This window comes from Triticum urartu, chromosome 3 (genome assembly GCF_003073215.2).
Source record: "Triticum urartu cultivar G1812 chromosome 3, Tu2.1, whole genome shotgun sequence".
NCBI classification, from domain to species: Eukaryota; Viridiplantae; Streptophyta; class Magnoliopsida; order Poales; family Poaceae; genus Triticum; species Triticum urartu.
The window spans coordinates 214,189,944-214,206,264 of NC_053024.1; the positions used below are offsets into that span (position 1 = coordinate 214,189,944).

General features: G+C 40.7%; 1 protein-coding gene across 5 annotated transcripts; it reads left to right on the plus strand.

Annotated features, from left to right (window-relative positions):
- Window positions 1–312: 312 nt before the first annotated feature.
- Window positions 313–15,413, plus strand: LOC125543650 (putative aconitate hydratase, cytoplasmic). Of its 5 annotated transcripts, XM_048707068.1 has the most exons (22): window positions 5,750–6,298; window positions 6,860–6,951; window positions 7,204–7,251; window positions 7,460–7,561; window positions 7,798–7,958; window positions 8,039–8,131; window positions 8,286–8,471; window positions 8,573–8,734; window positions 8,944–9,088; window positions 9,181–9,323; window positions 11,959–12,015; window positions 12,107–12,186; window positions 12,398–12,473; window positions 12,578–12,763; window positions 12,881–12,948; window positions 13,065–13,183; window positions 13,254–13,375; window positions 13,481–13,579; window positions 13,839–14,318; window positions 14,535–14,633; window positions 14,728–14,970; window positions 15,165–15,413. In XM_048707068.1, the coding sequence occupies exons 1-22, from the start codon at window positions 6,093–6,095 to the stop codon at window positions 15,225–15,227; spliced, it is 3,030 nt and encodes a 1,009-aa protein (XP_048563025.1). In that variant the 5' UTR covers window positions 5,750–6,092; the 3' UTR covers window positions 15,228–15,413. The 5 variants fall into 5 exon arrangements, with proteins under 5 accessions (XP_048563022.1, XP_048563020.1, XP_048563025.1 ...); XM_048707063.1 differs by lacking the exon at window positions 6,860–6,951 and having other exon boundaries at window positions 5,744–6,506; window positions 7,179–7,251; XM_048707065.1 differs by lacking the exons at window positions 5,750–6,298; window positions 6,860–6,951; window positions 7,204–7,251 and adding an exon at window positions 313–587.
- The last annotated feature ends 908 nt before the right edge of the window (window positions 15,414–16,321 follow it).

Sequence of the window (16,321 nt, forward strand, 5' to 3'; positions counted from 1 at the left end):
TGGTCCACGACTCCACGTACGAGAGAGAGAGAGAGAGAGAGAGAGAGAGAGAGAGAGAGATTGTACTGTTTGTGGCGAAGCAGCACCCCACGAGGTAAACGGTGAGATAGTTTAATGGAATGAGCGAGCGTGCATCGTCTCCATTGGCTGCTCTTCGGATCTACTCCTAGATCCGATCGGCCAGCAGAAAATGACTTCCACTTCAAGAAAAAAAAAAGACTAGCATACAATGCCCCCTATCCAACTCACGTGACACGTCCAGTTGTCCTCAGATAATTGGGTGCAAGTGGCAATATATTAGTAGCTTTGGGGTTGGAGGTAGCTCGTGGCCATGCACCATTTTCATTAAACTATTGCTAAGTACATAGCTAGTCCCATCGGCAGATCCTTCTCCCTCCAGCTCCGTTCTGCCTCCGCCGATCTTATGCTCCTTGCCCGCACCGCGGCCAGGCGCCTCACGCTCACGCGGCCGTGCGGGTGGTCATCGGCGTGTGTCGTCTCGCGGACAGACGCCGGAACGACGGCTGGTGCGCCGCCGTGCCGGCCGTCCATCGAGCGATTTTTCCTGCGCAAGATGGCCGACGCAGGTGCGTGCGCGTGTGGTTTCTCTCTCTCTCTCTCTCCCGTGTGTGTATTCAACTAAACTATTCATATGAGTTTGAGAAATGGAGATGGAGGATGTTTTGGTCAACTCGGTCAGCAGTATAGTAGTATAACCCAAGTGGCCCAAGAAGACCCACCCCCTGCCGCTGCAGTTTCTTCTCAAGCGGCTAACCATCGCTCTCCGTTGGAAATTACCACACTTCTCGTGTTCTCCGGCCATTGCAAGCTCGAGCGGAGCTTGGCAAACAGCACTTCAACGGCCAGGCGTATGTCGGTGGCGGCACCGAGCTCGGTGAGCACAGACCGTAGTCGGCAGTGATGGCGAGCACCTATAACTAACGTGGACGCCGTAGCCGGCCGGTGACGACCAGCTTGGTGAGCATGAACTTGGCTACGCCGCTGTTCCTCCGGCAACTTGGCATGTGTTCCTTCCAACGCCCCTTCCAGTCTTGCTAGCTCGCTCGATGAGGCAGCTACCTGATTTGGATCTGGACTTGTTGCGGAAGGCTTTCTTTTTCAGTAGGCGTGGAGCCAGGTAAAGCTTATCTACTTTTGTTCTTGGCATGGGACAGGTTTTTTTTCCTTATAAAGAAGGATTGAGGTTTCTAACTTAGCTAAGCTAAGTCACATCATGAAATAGTTACACCGTACCATTTCTGGTGCAGCATTCAATAAGGGTTGTTCACTTTAGAGGTAGCTCTCTGAATTCGCTCTAGCAAGTTAGAGAATCTGGATTGTCCTGCCGACACTGCTACAACTGTTCCATTTTTTGGCATTTTGAGGAATTTTAAAACTTTAACGCATGTAGACATTTTGGTTTTAAAACATGGGTCCTTATGAACTCCGTGCTTAAAATTTACGATTGTTTGATCTATACAAAAGAAAAAAAAGTCATGCACTAGAAAATTTATAGCGCCCAAAAGGTAAATGCACAATGGTTTTATTTTTTGCACAGTTTGCAAATTATTAAAATTTACCCTATAGAATCTATATCTTTGTAATTATTCCCGCGATGTACATTTGTGAATGTCCTTTTGGAGCTTCTCAGATAAAAAACTTTGGTTAATATTTTTAAACAGGTTCATGTGTGGCCAAGAGTAAATCAGTTTTTTTTCATTCATTATTTGAGCTGCCGAATAAGTAAATAAATAAATTATGTGACCGAACCAATCATGGCATAGTATTTTGTATGTGTGCAAGCCATGTGAAAACATATTTTTCATGAGGTTTTGCATGTCCATAGTACATTTTCACATGCACACATGGAGCATTAGTTCTTTGGTAATATAATTTTAAACAATAATATAACTTTGGAAATTTTGAATATAAGTGGAGCGTTGGTGTTGTGGTGCCAAAAATGTTATCTAGCATCTATAACGGTCAACCTGAAAAAGATGGAGACTCTTGTAATATTTTTTGTGTAAAATATAGCAAATGTATACTTTTACTGGCGATACACCAATTTAATCATGTTTTGTTGCAGACTATTGAAGCACAAATGAACATTCGTAGGTCTAAAAATTGTTGGTATTTTTTGGATGAGTGTCCGTGGCTTTCAGAATCTATATGCTCCTGTTTCGTATACATTTAGAAAAAGTTTAATCAATGATTATGATGTTGCCACACGCATATGCGTGGACCACTATGCTAGTTATATATTAAGCACATAACGGTTGACCCCAAAAGAAGATAAATTTGTTAAAAAGTAAAAAAAAAACTATAATTGTATGACCTCTTGGGTACCATCTCAATATAACTGAACTATGACCTATATATGAACTACATGTTCCAGGCAAAGGCGACCTTATATGTAATTTCATATATTTTTCTAACAAGTCATTAGTGTGACACATCACTGTAAGAACATGGACAATGTGGATCGGTTGTAAGGGTATCTCCAAGGGCATTCACCAAATCACGTACCTCATTTGTCGGGCGGGTACGTCTGGATGTTTCCGTGATGTCCCCCATTTGACCGCAAAAAACACCGCTAGGAACGGTTCAAATATATGGGGAGTTTTGGGCGACCATGTCTAGACGGACAATGAAGCAAGAGTAGGAGGTGCCTCTGGAGATGCCCTAAGTGAATGGGTAGAGCCAAGTGCAATAAAACTGAAACCAGTGCAATGCTAAGCATCCTTAAGGATCTCATGCGTTAGAACTTAGGAAAGCATTTTCTAGAGTGGTTATGGAGGTCAAAACTACGTTCTACTAAAGCTTGTTTTAGGATATTTCCTCAACACTTGCATGTTGCAATATTTGGACTCCCGTATAAGAGTTTTTTAGACCAGATTTTACCTACATTGTACACACCCGTACCAACTGTTACTCATCCAAAATTATTATCACGTAAGTACTATAGTGTATTAGTAAGAGAAAAGTGCATATTTCAACCCTGAACTCACGCCCTAATTTAATTTATAACCCTCAACTCCAATATCGTGTGCAGTATAACTCTAAACTCTCAAAACCAGATATGTTTCAGCCTCGTGTCCCTCAAACCAGTTTCTGGTCGGTTTTGATAGGCCTTGAAGATTTGACTGCCTAATCAGCCACCACATCACCAGAATTAGTCCAAAAATATTAAAGGGTCCAGAAAAATTTGAAATCTTTCCCAAAAAAGAGCAATACCATGCGGATAATTCAAGGAAAGTTTGAAACTTTTTTCCCAAATAGAATAAAAAGTACATATTCAGGACCATTTTATTGTCAAAATGACCAAACAATTAAATTTTCCAGAATATTTTGAAAAAAAATCCTTAGTCACGCTAATCATTTTGTGAAAATTTGAGCTTTTTCGCAAACATAATAAAAATACATATTGAGGACCATGTTTGGTCAAAATTTAACGACGAAATAAACTGTCCATACAAAATTGAAAATATTCTAAAACGAAACACTGTCATGCTAATTATTCTGAGAAAGTTTGAAACTTCTTTGCCAAATAGAATTAGAAATACAACTAAAATCAAGCAAAGATGGAGAGGATATGTATTTTCCTAGTATTTGTTAATCTATTTGGCAAAAAAACTCGAACTTACCCAAAATGATCAGCGTGGCAAGGCTCATTTTGGGAATGTTTTCAATTTTTTCTAGACAATTTTATATTTTGGACATTTTTTGACCAAAAATGGTCTGGGATATGCATTTTCGTTGTGCTTTTATTTTGTTTGGCAGAAACTTTTGAATTTCGCCACAATGATCAGCATGGCAGTTTTAATATTTTAAACTGTTTTCAGTTTTTTTGGACAATTTTATTTTTTTGGTTTGACCAAAAATGGTCCTAAATATGTATTTTTGTTCTATATTTCGTTTTGTTTAGCAAAACAATAATGTCCGCATGGTGGGGCTCATTTTTTTTAGGTTTTTCAATTTGTTCTGGACACTTTCATTTTTTGGGTCAAATATTAATGATATGGCGGCTTACTAGGCGGTCAAGTCTTCAATACATGTCAAAACCTGCCAGAAAGTTGGAGTTCAGAGTTTAGAGTTGTAATATAAATTTTATTGGAGTTCAGGATTATAAAGGCGTGATTTCAGGACAGGAGCATTTGCTTCTTGGGTGTATATACACTCTATGGAAATATTAGTAATTACTAAAAAGTCAAAAAAATCTGAAAATATTTTTGAAACTAACTTGGCCTTCCATTGTACTCGTAAAAGAAATTGCACGAAAGATAAAACCCTATTGACTTCAGGGGAAAATAAAAATGGAAGTTTAGACAAAAAAGTGTGAATAGTGACTTGTATATAACAATACTTTTTTCCCTAAAGTCAACGATGGGCTTTTATTCGCGAAAACAATATATAGTAGTGCCAAAAAAGACAATTTTATTCAAAGAAACTTTTGATTTTTTTTAATTTTTAATTACTTTTCCAATATCAGGTGTATACACACTTATGAGCCAAAGGGCATTTATCCGTGAGTTCAATGTTGAAATAAGCACTTTTTCTGAATAAAACTGCAATTTTATTAATTAGAAATAACGGTTACATTGTCAATAAGAAAAAGTGCAATATCATTCATGGGCTCCTTAGACCAACCCCTAGTGACGGAAAATTTCGCTGGCATAGCAATTTCAGGAATTACCTTATTTCCTTCCCTATTACAATGTTCAAATCTAATAATAGGAAAATCACAAGCCAAAAAATAGCAATCATCGAAAACTATAGTTGTCCTCCTGCCAAGTGTCCTCCATTCTCCATTGTCCCAATCACTTCCGTACTGTCCGAGTTAACAAGACGATGGCAACCAGGTTGAAATAAGCACTTCTTTCTAGGAAAATACACAGGAGCTCCTGGGTGCTGCACACCTCTATACTAATATTAATCGCAAAAATACCAAAAAAAAAGAAATTTGGGGATATCAAACCTGGGTTCTCAATCGACTCCCGTGCGAAGTTTCATGAAAAAAAATACTAGAACATATCCGTGATGAAGGAAATACTGTCCGAACAAAAAATCCATTCAAACAGTTTTTTTCTATACATAAAAAATTTCTGTCTTTTTTTGCCACGAATACGTTTCCTTGTATTTTTTTAAACGAAATTACACACAGGAGTAGATCGGAAAGTCAGGTTTTATATTACAAAATATTGATTTTTTTTCAAATTTTTCGATATTTTTTGAATTTAATGTTCGCACAGGGGTGCAGAGCACCCGGAGTGCTACGAATCCGCTTCCCTTCTTTCTACCAGTAATAGAACTATTATATAGACAGTTATATTACAAGGCAAGGGAGAATATCTGGTACTCCCACCTCTAGGGTGCTTCCGGTGCTCCAAACTCGGTAGCACATTTTTATATGTTCGAAAAAATCTGAAAAAAAATCTAGTGTATCAACGTATGTTGTAAAAAAAATTCAAATCAAAATTCAAAACATTGCTCAAGATACAAAAATGACAAAATGACATCAATTGATAATGGGCCAAATCTAAAGCCCATCTTATGTTGTGTACTATTTACCGTCGAATTTGTCATTTATGTTTCTCAAACTATGTTTTGAATTTTGATTTTAAATTTTGTGACAACATACATTGGTGTTGTGTATATGTGCTGGATTTTTTTCAGAATTTTTCAAACATTTAAAAATGTGCTACCGAGTTTTGATCGAATGGCTGTCACGTACGTACCAGTAGCCGGTCGATGAGGAATAATACCTCGTGTGGCACTCATGCCGCGTACAAATTCGTGCATGTAGATGTTGCACATGGGTTCTTCCATTAGTTTGCTTCGTTTTTAATCTTCCCTTATTTTCGTTTGCCGCGACGGACGGCCGGACGGGGACGGCTTTGCTTGCCGCCGGCCGTGTGTTTGCTGGATGTTTGCTCCCTCCAACTTGCATTTCTCTACTGGCTACGGTGCTTGTACTGGCCCCACACACTTGCCTTCAATCACAGTAGATTATTCCCTCCAATAATTCCTCCTCCACTGATTGGCCATTACGACTCCAGTGCTCTGCCTGGTGCTTTTTCTCGGGCAAATCCCCCATGGCGTCCACGGCTGGACTCCAAACTTCCCACGGCCACTGGTTCAACACCACCCTCACATCCTCCCAATCCCACCTTGGCTTCCGCTCCTCCTTCCCGCGTCCTCCAGCTGGGGATTTTTTGGAGCGTTCTCCTCCTCGTTGCCGCCGACGATGCTCGCATGCGGTGGCGGCGGCGATCGTGGTGGAGAAGCTGGGGCAGGGAAGGTCTGTTGGACCTTCTCTGCCGGTGCCTCGACGAAGCCGCGATGGCTTCTTGGCGCGGCGGGGGCGTCAGCAGCCTGCTGCCGCTCCCTGTGGCAGCGCCGTGGAGGGAGCGGGTGCGGCCGCCCCAGGTACGCGCGCGAGCACCCGCTGGTCGTCGGAGCGGATGAGAGACCATGCGGGGAATGGAGATAGCTGTAGCTTTGTAGAGGTAATATACACGAAACTGTAGCTGTGGATCCCATCCGCTCGTGGCTTATCTTAGCAACGCACCGGGTTGATTGATTTTCCCCACTTGACTTTAATTGGTGTGGGAGCGGGGAGAGACGTTTGTGTCCTCGAGCTCCATGGAGTCTTTTTTTTTTCAGAAGTTCAAAAAATGAATCTTAAAGTTTCAAAACATTCTGAAATTTTTGTGCATGCTCTTATAGATGTATACTACTCGTGATGAAATACAATAACACGCACCAGCTAAAAAATGGCAAAATCGTTGATTTTTTTATAGTGAACATTACATATACCGTTCATTGCTTTTAAAATCACGATTTTTTCCTTTTTGTGTACCTTGCTTGTTAACATATTTCGTTATGAAAATTTGCACACATGTAGTATACCACAATGTGGATTCTTTTCTCAGAAAATTCGAAACTATAGAATATAATTTTTGAAGAGGCTCACTCACACTCGAGCTACAAAAGGCATTTATGGGGAGCGGGGGACTACTGCGCTATATATGGTTCGGTGAAGTATATGCTACTCTCTCCGTTCAAAAATACTTGTCATTAAAATGAATAAAAATGATGTATCTAAAACTAAAATACATTTAGATACATCTTTTTTATTTATTTTGATGACAAGTATTTTCGGACGAAGGAAGTATCAGACTGGATGCTGCATCCGGCTACAGTGGAGCTGCAACCAGTACGCCGTGGAGCTGCAACGAACTGTGCCAAATGGTACGGCCGTTTTTTTGCTTGAACCAGAGACAATTGGTGGAGCTTCAACCAGCGGCGCCAAATGCTACAACCACCGTTGTTTTTGCTAAACACCATAGAAAGCAGAGGCTGCCCACGATCGACACATGAAGCTGCATGATGTTCAGCAATATAATAACGTTAACTATCAAGCACGTGTAAGAATCTTGTTGTTTGTGTTTGCATGCAGCAACCGATCGCTTCGCGAATACCTTGACCAGCCTCCCTAAGCCTGGTGGTGGAGAGTATGGCAAGTTCTACAGCATTCCTGCACTGAATGATCCAAAGATAGGTAATGACTCTTTTCTGTTTTTCATTTATTTGTTCGAGTTTTCTCCTCCTCTATCAGTGCAGTTTTTATTCGTCGCAACTGAGAACGCACAATGCACGTTTGCCGGTACAACCATATTCGAATTGCATACATAATAATCATACTATTTTGCGTACGTATAGATTGCAATGATATACTCTTCATAGATTTGCAAAAAGTAATAATTCTGACAAATATCTTATATTCCGCTTTATCAGATAAGCTTCCCTACTGTATCCGCATTCTTCTAGAATCAGCCGTCCGCAACTACGATAACTTCCAAGTTACGGAGAGTGATGTCCAGAATATCATCGACTGGGAGAAGACATCCCCAAAGCTTGCCGAGATACCATTCAAGCCAGCACGGCTTGTTCTTATGGTATTGAACTGATACATCACACAAGATTAATTCCCCATGTTTTGGAATGTATTTTGCTGATGACTGCCCTTACTCTCTAGGACAACACTGGCGGCCCAGCTGTTGTAGATCTTGCAGCCATACGAGATGTGATAGCGGAGCTAGACAGTGATCCCAAAAAGATCAATCCACTGGTACACATCTGCCATCTTTGTTATCCAAAATGCTCTATCAGTTTGTTCTGTATCATAGCAAAATCACTTCAAGTAGCCAGGGATATAGAACACGTATTTTCTTTATCTTGAACTTTTTTTTTCCAATACAGATTTCTCATCTGGAGTATTGCAGGTTCCGGTGGATCTCGTCATTGATCACTCAGTGCGGGTGGATGTAGCCAAGTGTGCCGATGCATTGAAACAAAACATGGACCTGGAGTTTAGCCGCAACAAAGAGAGATTTAGTTTCTTCAAATGGGCGTCATCTGCTTTCAACAATATGCTGGTTCTGCCCCCTGGTTCTGGGATCCTTCATCAAGTAAATGATCTGGGTCCAGGGGCCAATTTCTGTACGGCTAATAAGTATCCTGTCTGACTAGCTCTTTGTACTCATATTTGGTTTTGTAACACAAATTTCAGGTCAATCTTGAGTATCTTTCCAGGGTTGTCTTCAAAGCAGATGGTGTCTTGTACCCTGACAGCGTGGTTGGCACTGATTCACACACCACTATGATTAATAGTCTCGGTGTTGCAGGTTGGGGAGTGGGTGGTATCGAAGCAATGGCCGCAATGCTTGGGCAGGTAAATCTCAAGTGGAAATCGCGTGCTCTTAAGATTGATCTTCTTGTTTCGATATAATTTCTTTCTGGGACACTAGTTGTCCGCGTGCTCTTGAGATTGGTCTTCCTTATTTCACTATAAGTTCAGCAATATAATAATGATAAATGTTGATTATTATTAGTTAACATTTGATTTAGCTGCATCTCACCACATGTTATTACCATATGCAGCCAATGAGCATGGTTTTACCAGGTGTGGTTGGATTCAAGCTGACCGGAAAGTTACAGGATGGTGTCACTACTACAGACCTTGCCCTTACTTTGACCCAAATGCTAAGGAAGCATGGTGTTGTTGGCAAATTTATTGAATTCTACGGTAGGCGTTCGTACTAAATAGCGACAGATAACATGTTCGTATATATTGGTCATATTTAATTAGTGTTTTCTCCTTTTTTCTATTACATTCAGGTGAGGGTGTGGGCAGCATCCCTTTGCCTGCTAGAGCCACAATCGCAAACATGACTCCGGAATATGGCGCTACCATGGGATTTTTCCCTGTAGATCAAGTGGCATTAGATTACCTCAGACTAATAGGGCGAAGTGATGAAACAGTATGTTTAACTATCTACTACTCTTAGTCTATTCCATCACATTTCTATTTGTTGATAGCTAAATAAGCATGATATAGGTGGTTAAACTGGTACCGTGAGCCAACCATAGCGCTTCTCCATTACACTACATACTAGGTTTTTTTTATAGTACCCTAGTACTCCATAGATAGAGGTGGGAGTACCAACAAAATCGCACCGTTGATTTGAGAGGGCACTTTAGACTTTTTGTCTCCTTAATTTAGGTATAATGTTGAGATATTCCCGTGATCTAATTTCCTAATCCGATCAGCTTAAAAAGAAAAGAAAAAACACTCATCTGATCAAGCGCACGCCCGCCGCCTCTGATCGTGCACAACGACGGTTGCCGGCTTGCTGCATCCTCCCGGAGGAGCCGTCCTCATGCCCTATCACGCACATGCATGAAAATCTGGCAACTTAGCCGCCGGCAACCCGTCCCTCCGGCCTCCGCTGGACCTGCGCAGTGCATGCACCTCTGTTTCTAGCGTTGTCAAGCAATCGGTTCATGTTTCCAGTTCCAACAGTCACATAATTACTAATAGTTGCATTATTTCACCTCATCGCGTTTTATCTCTTTTGAGATCTGATGTGATTTTGTTTTTGGGATGTGAAGAAGTCCTTCTCTATGCATCCCGTGAATCATGGCTCGGTCGCCAGCTTAAGCGCCGCTAGCATGTTGATTTTATCCCTTAATTAGTGGAGAAATAACAATCTAGTCCTAATTACCAAATTACCCTTGAAGTGGTGGCACTCCAGAAGTTTTAACGGTAGTACTCCAAGGCATCTATACTGGAGTGCCAAACAATCCTGTCCATCAGATCAGAACAAATGAAGGCCTTATATTAGTTTGAGGGTACCATAAAACAACTCACATACTATAGGGCGTTTTTGGTTGGGCAGTTAGGTCATTAACTAGCTATTCACACAAGAAAGCTAAAAGCTTTCGCCGTATCCAAAAGCCTAATAGTTAAAAGACATGAGTAATCTGGGGCTTGATTTTCTAGCTATTGCCAGTTTAATTTGTTACTTAGCCCATTGAGTGACCTAGAAACAAATAATTACAAAAAAGAAGAGAAGTCCATATTTCGTTCTTATTTTATGGAGAGAAGTCGAATCCATATATATTTCAGCGCTGAATTGACACGAATGTTTAAGAAATAACCCGGAACTTTAAAACCATCTAAGATATAACCCTAAGCTTTCAAAACCATGCAAATTTCAACCCTGACTCCCTCAAACGGGCTTCTGGGCAGTTTGGATGGTTTTGACCAGTTGACCGACCCAGATAGCATTCACATCAGCCGCCACGTCACCAACACACTTTTTTGACCCAAAAATAGACGTGTCGAGAAAAATTGGTCCCAAACAGTAAACTTTTTCACACACCTCAATTTTGTTTTGTTTTTTTTGCTGAGAGTAGCTCAGATGTCCAAACGAGCTGAAATTTGGCACGAACCTCATGCACTAACACCATCTTCCATGGAAAAAATGCGGAATTTTTTGAAATTTTCTAGTATTTCTTTTGATTTTACTGTTCATGCGCAGGAGCAGATGAGCTCGGGAGCCATCTAGCCGCTCTTGGAAAATACATATTCAGGATTGTCTTTGGCCAAATTTTGACCCAAAAATAAAAGTTTCCAAAATATTGAAGACTTTCAACAAAATGAACAATACCATGCTGATCATTCTGGGAAAGTTCCAAACTTTTTTTGTTGAAACATTTTTGCTGAACAGATTAAAAAATACAAGGAAAAAGAAATACATATTTAGGACCTTTTTTGTAAAAGATTGAGCAAAAGTAAAAGTGCCTAGAAAATTAAAATATTCTCTAACAGGAACACTACTTACCATGCTGATCATTCTATGAAAGTTTACTTTTTTCCTTTCATATTAAAAAATACAAGCAAAATACACATTGAGGACCTTTTTCGCTCAAATTTTGACAACAAATGGAAGTATCCTAGAATAAATAAAAATCTTCTCTAACAAAAACACTACCATGCTGATCAACCCGGAAAAGTTTCAAGCTTTTTGCCAAACAGATTAAAAAATACAAGGAAAATACACAGCAGGACCTTTTATGTTCAAATTTTGACCAAAAATGAAGTGTCGAGAAACAATTGAAAACATTGTATAAATGAACAGTACAGTGATGATCATTTTGGGAAAGTTTCAAACTTCTTTGCCAAACAGATAAAAATACAAGGATAATACATATTTAAGACCTTTCCTCATGACATGGCAGGTCATGTGGATGTTGACTAGGCGGGACATCTGCTCAAACCAGTCAAACTAACCAAAAACCGATTGAGCAGAGTGAGGATTAAAAGTTGCATCGTTCTGAAAGTCCAGGGTTGTAACTTAGGTGGTTTTGAAGTTTAGGGTTGTTTCTTAGACATTTGTGTCAATTTAGAGTTTAAATATGGACTTCCCTGAAGAAAAAACCCACAAGATAAAAATGATACTAGTTTATTTCCAAAGCACGACCACTTCTCCATGGAAGTCACTCAACTGCTTTTAGGTAAATAGTAAAGCACTTAAACATGCGTACTACATACTATGTATTAAGTTGGTTGCATCCTTATGCAAACTAATCAAATATTGCATTTTGATTTAGGTATCAATGATTGAAGCATATTTGCGAGCTAACAAGATGTTTGTAGACTGCAATGAGGTATGGCTTTGCCTTTGTTTTTTCATTATGATGCTCGCTTTTGAGTTTTATGTTACTCAGAATATGGACAAACTTGTGTTCATGATGGCAGCTTCAAACGGGACCAGTTTACTCTTCAGATGTTGAGCTGGACCTTACTACGGTGGAGCCTTCTGTTGCCGGCCCAAAGAGGTGTGTGGTCTTTACGACTATGTTGTTCTCATTGAGTAAATATGGAAGCTCCCAAGTTTGAGTACTCGTGCTTCAATTTGGGTGCATAGTTCCTCTCTATTTAGAGGACATTTAGTTCCTTCCATATCCTCCTTCATGTTATTTCATGATATAACTGTTCTGCTAATGGGGAGGTGCATTATGATGTATTGTTTGATTAATCAAATTGTAGGCCTCATGACCGGGTTCCTTTGAAGGAGATGAAATCTGATTGGCATACTTGCCTGGGCAATGAGGTTGGTTTCAAGGTAAGCTTTTGGTTTAGCGGCATATGGCTAATGCATGACAGGAATGAGATTAAATATCCAACATTAGTCGCCAAATACCTATAATTTCTTCAAAAACATTTCAGGGTTATGCAGTGCCTAAGGAAGAACATAATAAAATTGTGAAATTTGACTTCCATGGACAACCCGCTGAAATCACACATGGCAGTGTGGTTCTTGCAGCAGTATGCAGTTCCACAAACTCATCAAATCCTAGCGTTATGATCGGTGCTGGCCTTGTGGCAAAAAAAGCCTGCGAATTGGGTCTTGAGGTCTGTTCTTTCATAATGGGTTCACATCTTCTATTTGATGGATGACTTTGTTTGTGCTTCGTCTCTTCTCTTGTGGTGACAATCTGTTTTTGACTGTGCAAAAAAACTTTTCTTCAGGTGAAGCCATGGGTTAAGACAAGCCTGGCCCCTGGATCTTTGGTTGTCACCAAATACTTGGAACACAGGTATATATGTCCTTTTGCCACCCCGCGACCTTTTGAAGAAACATGGAATCATAGTTGCAACTTATAGTGTATATATGGGGAATGGCATTAAAATATGTTGTGATTTATTCATGCAGTGGCCTTCAAGAATATTTGAACCATCAAGGCTTCCATCTTGTCGGATATGGTTGTACCACTTGTATCGGCAACTCCGGCGACCTTGATAAATCTTTATCAGATGCTATTGTAGATAACGGTAATACAATGCACACTAAATATTTTTCACTGCAATGCGTTTGTACTCATGGTTTATATTATTTGGTTAGATGTTGTTGTTGTTGCTGTGTTGTCGGGCAACCGTAACTATGAGGGTCGTGTGCACCCTCTAACTCGAGCTAACTACCTCGCCTCACCACCTCTTGTTGTTGCATATGCTCTTGCTGGCACCGTAAGTCCATTACATTCTCCCACCTTGATGCTCACATAGGCATAACTCCCTTTTTTCCTTCGCATGATGGTTAACTAGGGCTCATTACAAATTGTGCCATTTTAGGTTGACATTGATTTTGAGAACGAACCTATTGGAATTGGAAAGGTTGGCAAGGAGGTTTACTTCAAGGATGTATGGCCCACAAATGAAGAAATCGAGCAGGTAGTGTAACTTCAATACTCCTGCCCATGTTTTAGCTATCTTTATTACGTAAAGTTTAACCTGATTAAAATTGATGATAAATTAATCACGCTCTAGAATATGTGTTGTAAAATTTACTCACTCCGATTACTAATATATGAGATAAAATTCTTTGATGAAGCGAGAATAGTACCACTAAATATTTCATGGAAAAAAATATCTTGTGATAGATAACTTATTAGATCCTTCATCTATAACTGAAATGCTACATGATGACTAGGTTATCAAGTCCAACGTGTTGCCGAAGATGTTCGTGGACACGTATGATTCCATCACGGAGGGCAACGATGCATGGAACAAATTAGTGGTCCCGAAAGAGACGCTCTACCCGTGGGATCCGAAATCCACCTACATCCACAAGCCAGCGTACCTGGAAAATATAACCATGACCCCCCCCGGCCCGCCCTCAGTGAAGGATGCCTACTGCCTACTAAGCCTGGGGGACAGCATCACTACCGACCACATCTCTCCCTCGGGGGTCATCAAGCCAGGAACCCCTGCCGCCAAGTATCTGCTGGAGCGCGGCGTGAAGCCTGAGAACTTCACCACATATGGCAGCCGACGTGCCAACGACGAGATCGTTGTGAGAGGGGCATTTGCCAACATTAGGATTGTGAACAAGCTTTTGGAGGGAGAGGTGGGGCCTAAAACTGTCCATGTCCCTACGGGGGAGAAGCATTACGTTTTCGACGCTGCCATGGTATGTGATCGTCTATTTTTAAAGTTGCATCAAAATTACCTGTATTTGAGTAGTTGTGGAGTCACTGAAATAATATCTAATCACCCACATTAACGCCTCGGTTCATATACAATCTATCCACCAAAAGTGTACTATTGATGTTTTGCTAAAACTGTGCACTTTTCAAAACCACTTCTTACAACTTTTTTGTTTGTCGTTGTAATTAATGCAATGCAGAAATACAAGTCGGAGGGTCATGACATGGTCATTCTTGCCGGTGATGAGTATGGAGCCGGGAGCTCGCGTGATAGTGCCGCCAAGGGGCCATTGCTCCTGGTAATCAATTCATCTCCATAGAGAGACTCTATGCCGATCCTCAATCTTGCTCAGGATGAAACTAATCAACAAGTTGTGTGGTGTTTTGGAACAGGGCGTCAAGGCAGTGATCGCTAAGGGCTTCGAGCGCATCCACCGGAGTAACTTGGTGGGGATGGGGATCATCCCTCTCCGCTTCAAGGCTGGCGAGGATGCAGATTCACTCAACCTCAGTGGGCATGAGCGTTTCACGATCGACCTCCCTGGCAAGATTACCGAGATCCGTCCAGGCCAAGATGTGATCGTTACGACACAAAATGGGAAATCCTTCACTTGCACACTTTGCATTAACACACAGGTATGTCATATCTAAGCCATAATGTAAACTGGTTGAGGCATTGATATAGTCTTCAAACTAAAATTTAGCCTCCATGTATATTTATTCATGTAACATGTTGTTAATTTTTCTAAACTTATGGCCAAACATAAAAATATGCCTCTTGCACATATTCTAAAACAACCTACATTGTCCTGTCCTTTCTTGTGATGTAGGTGGAGCTGGAATACTTTAACCATGGAGGCATCCTCCCCTACCTTATTCGCAAATTGGCATGACTGACCGATGAACTACATTTAAATTGTATTATCTATATGCAATGTCATGATTTTATTCTTTATAAATTGATTACTTGTACCCCTTGATTCCGTTTTGACTTTCATTTTTTTAACAAATTTGTGACGAAACATTTGAAAAGACGGAGTGGAGCTTCGATAATAATTAAGAGGGGACAATTTACTTGATAGTGTATTGATAATTTATTAGTGAAGACAATATGTTTGTTCGCGTATATGTTAGTTAGTTGTAATGGTGTCGTCAACAGTATATGTTAGTTTTTTTTGAGGAACAATATATATTAGTTAGTTGTAATGGTGTCGTGCTTGATGTTGATGCACCAACACTTCGTGTTCTTCATTTCCTGTATTAGGTGCCGTACAGAGGATGCACCAGCTCCATAGTGTTAGGAAATATGCAACTTGTATTTCCAGATGGCCATAGGCCAATATATATACATGTACAAGTGTGGAATATGTGCAGGAAAGAGGAAATCCTTATGTCACGTAGGCGGATATATACGTGGCCATGTTTTACTTTAGATATATGTCACGTAGATTGGGTATGTATAATATTTTCCAAGATTCTTTTACACAACCGGGTATATAAGTGTGCAGATACATTGGGTATTTCCACTTGAGGTATATACGTCGATCGGATATTATAATATTTTCTTTAGTAGGTATTGGATAGTTAGGAAACAAAAATAAAATGCAATTAATCAAATAACAAAATCTTGGGTATATACATACCCGCGTATGTACATACTTTTGTTAGTAAGTATAAGATACCCTTAATAGCACCATTTTGACCTGAGGGGTCTCGCGATGGGCGGGGCGACTGGAGACGGGTCTCGCGACCCAGGCGTCGGCGGCGACCGGCGAGTCGGAGGATGATTCTGAGCGCTAGTGGAGAGTGATGAGGAGGAGGGTGATGACAACGGCCGACATCTTCATGCCTGCCTACCGGAGGCGGCGTCACCTACGCCTTCAGATCACATCTGTGAGGCTTTCAGGATTGGATATTCAGAGGAAGAGGTCGCGTTGATGGTGGATGAGGCGATCCCGTAGGACGATCCGGCAAGGACTGGACTGGA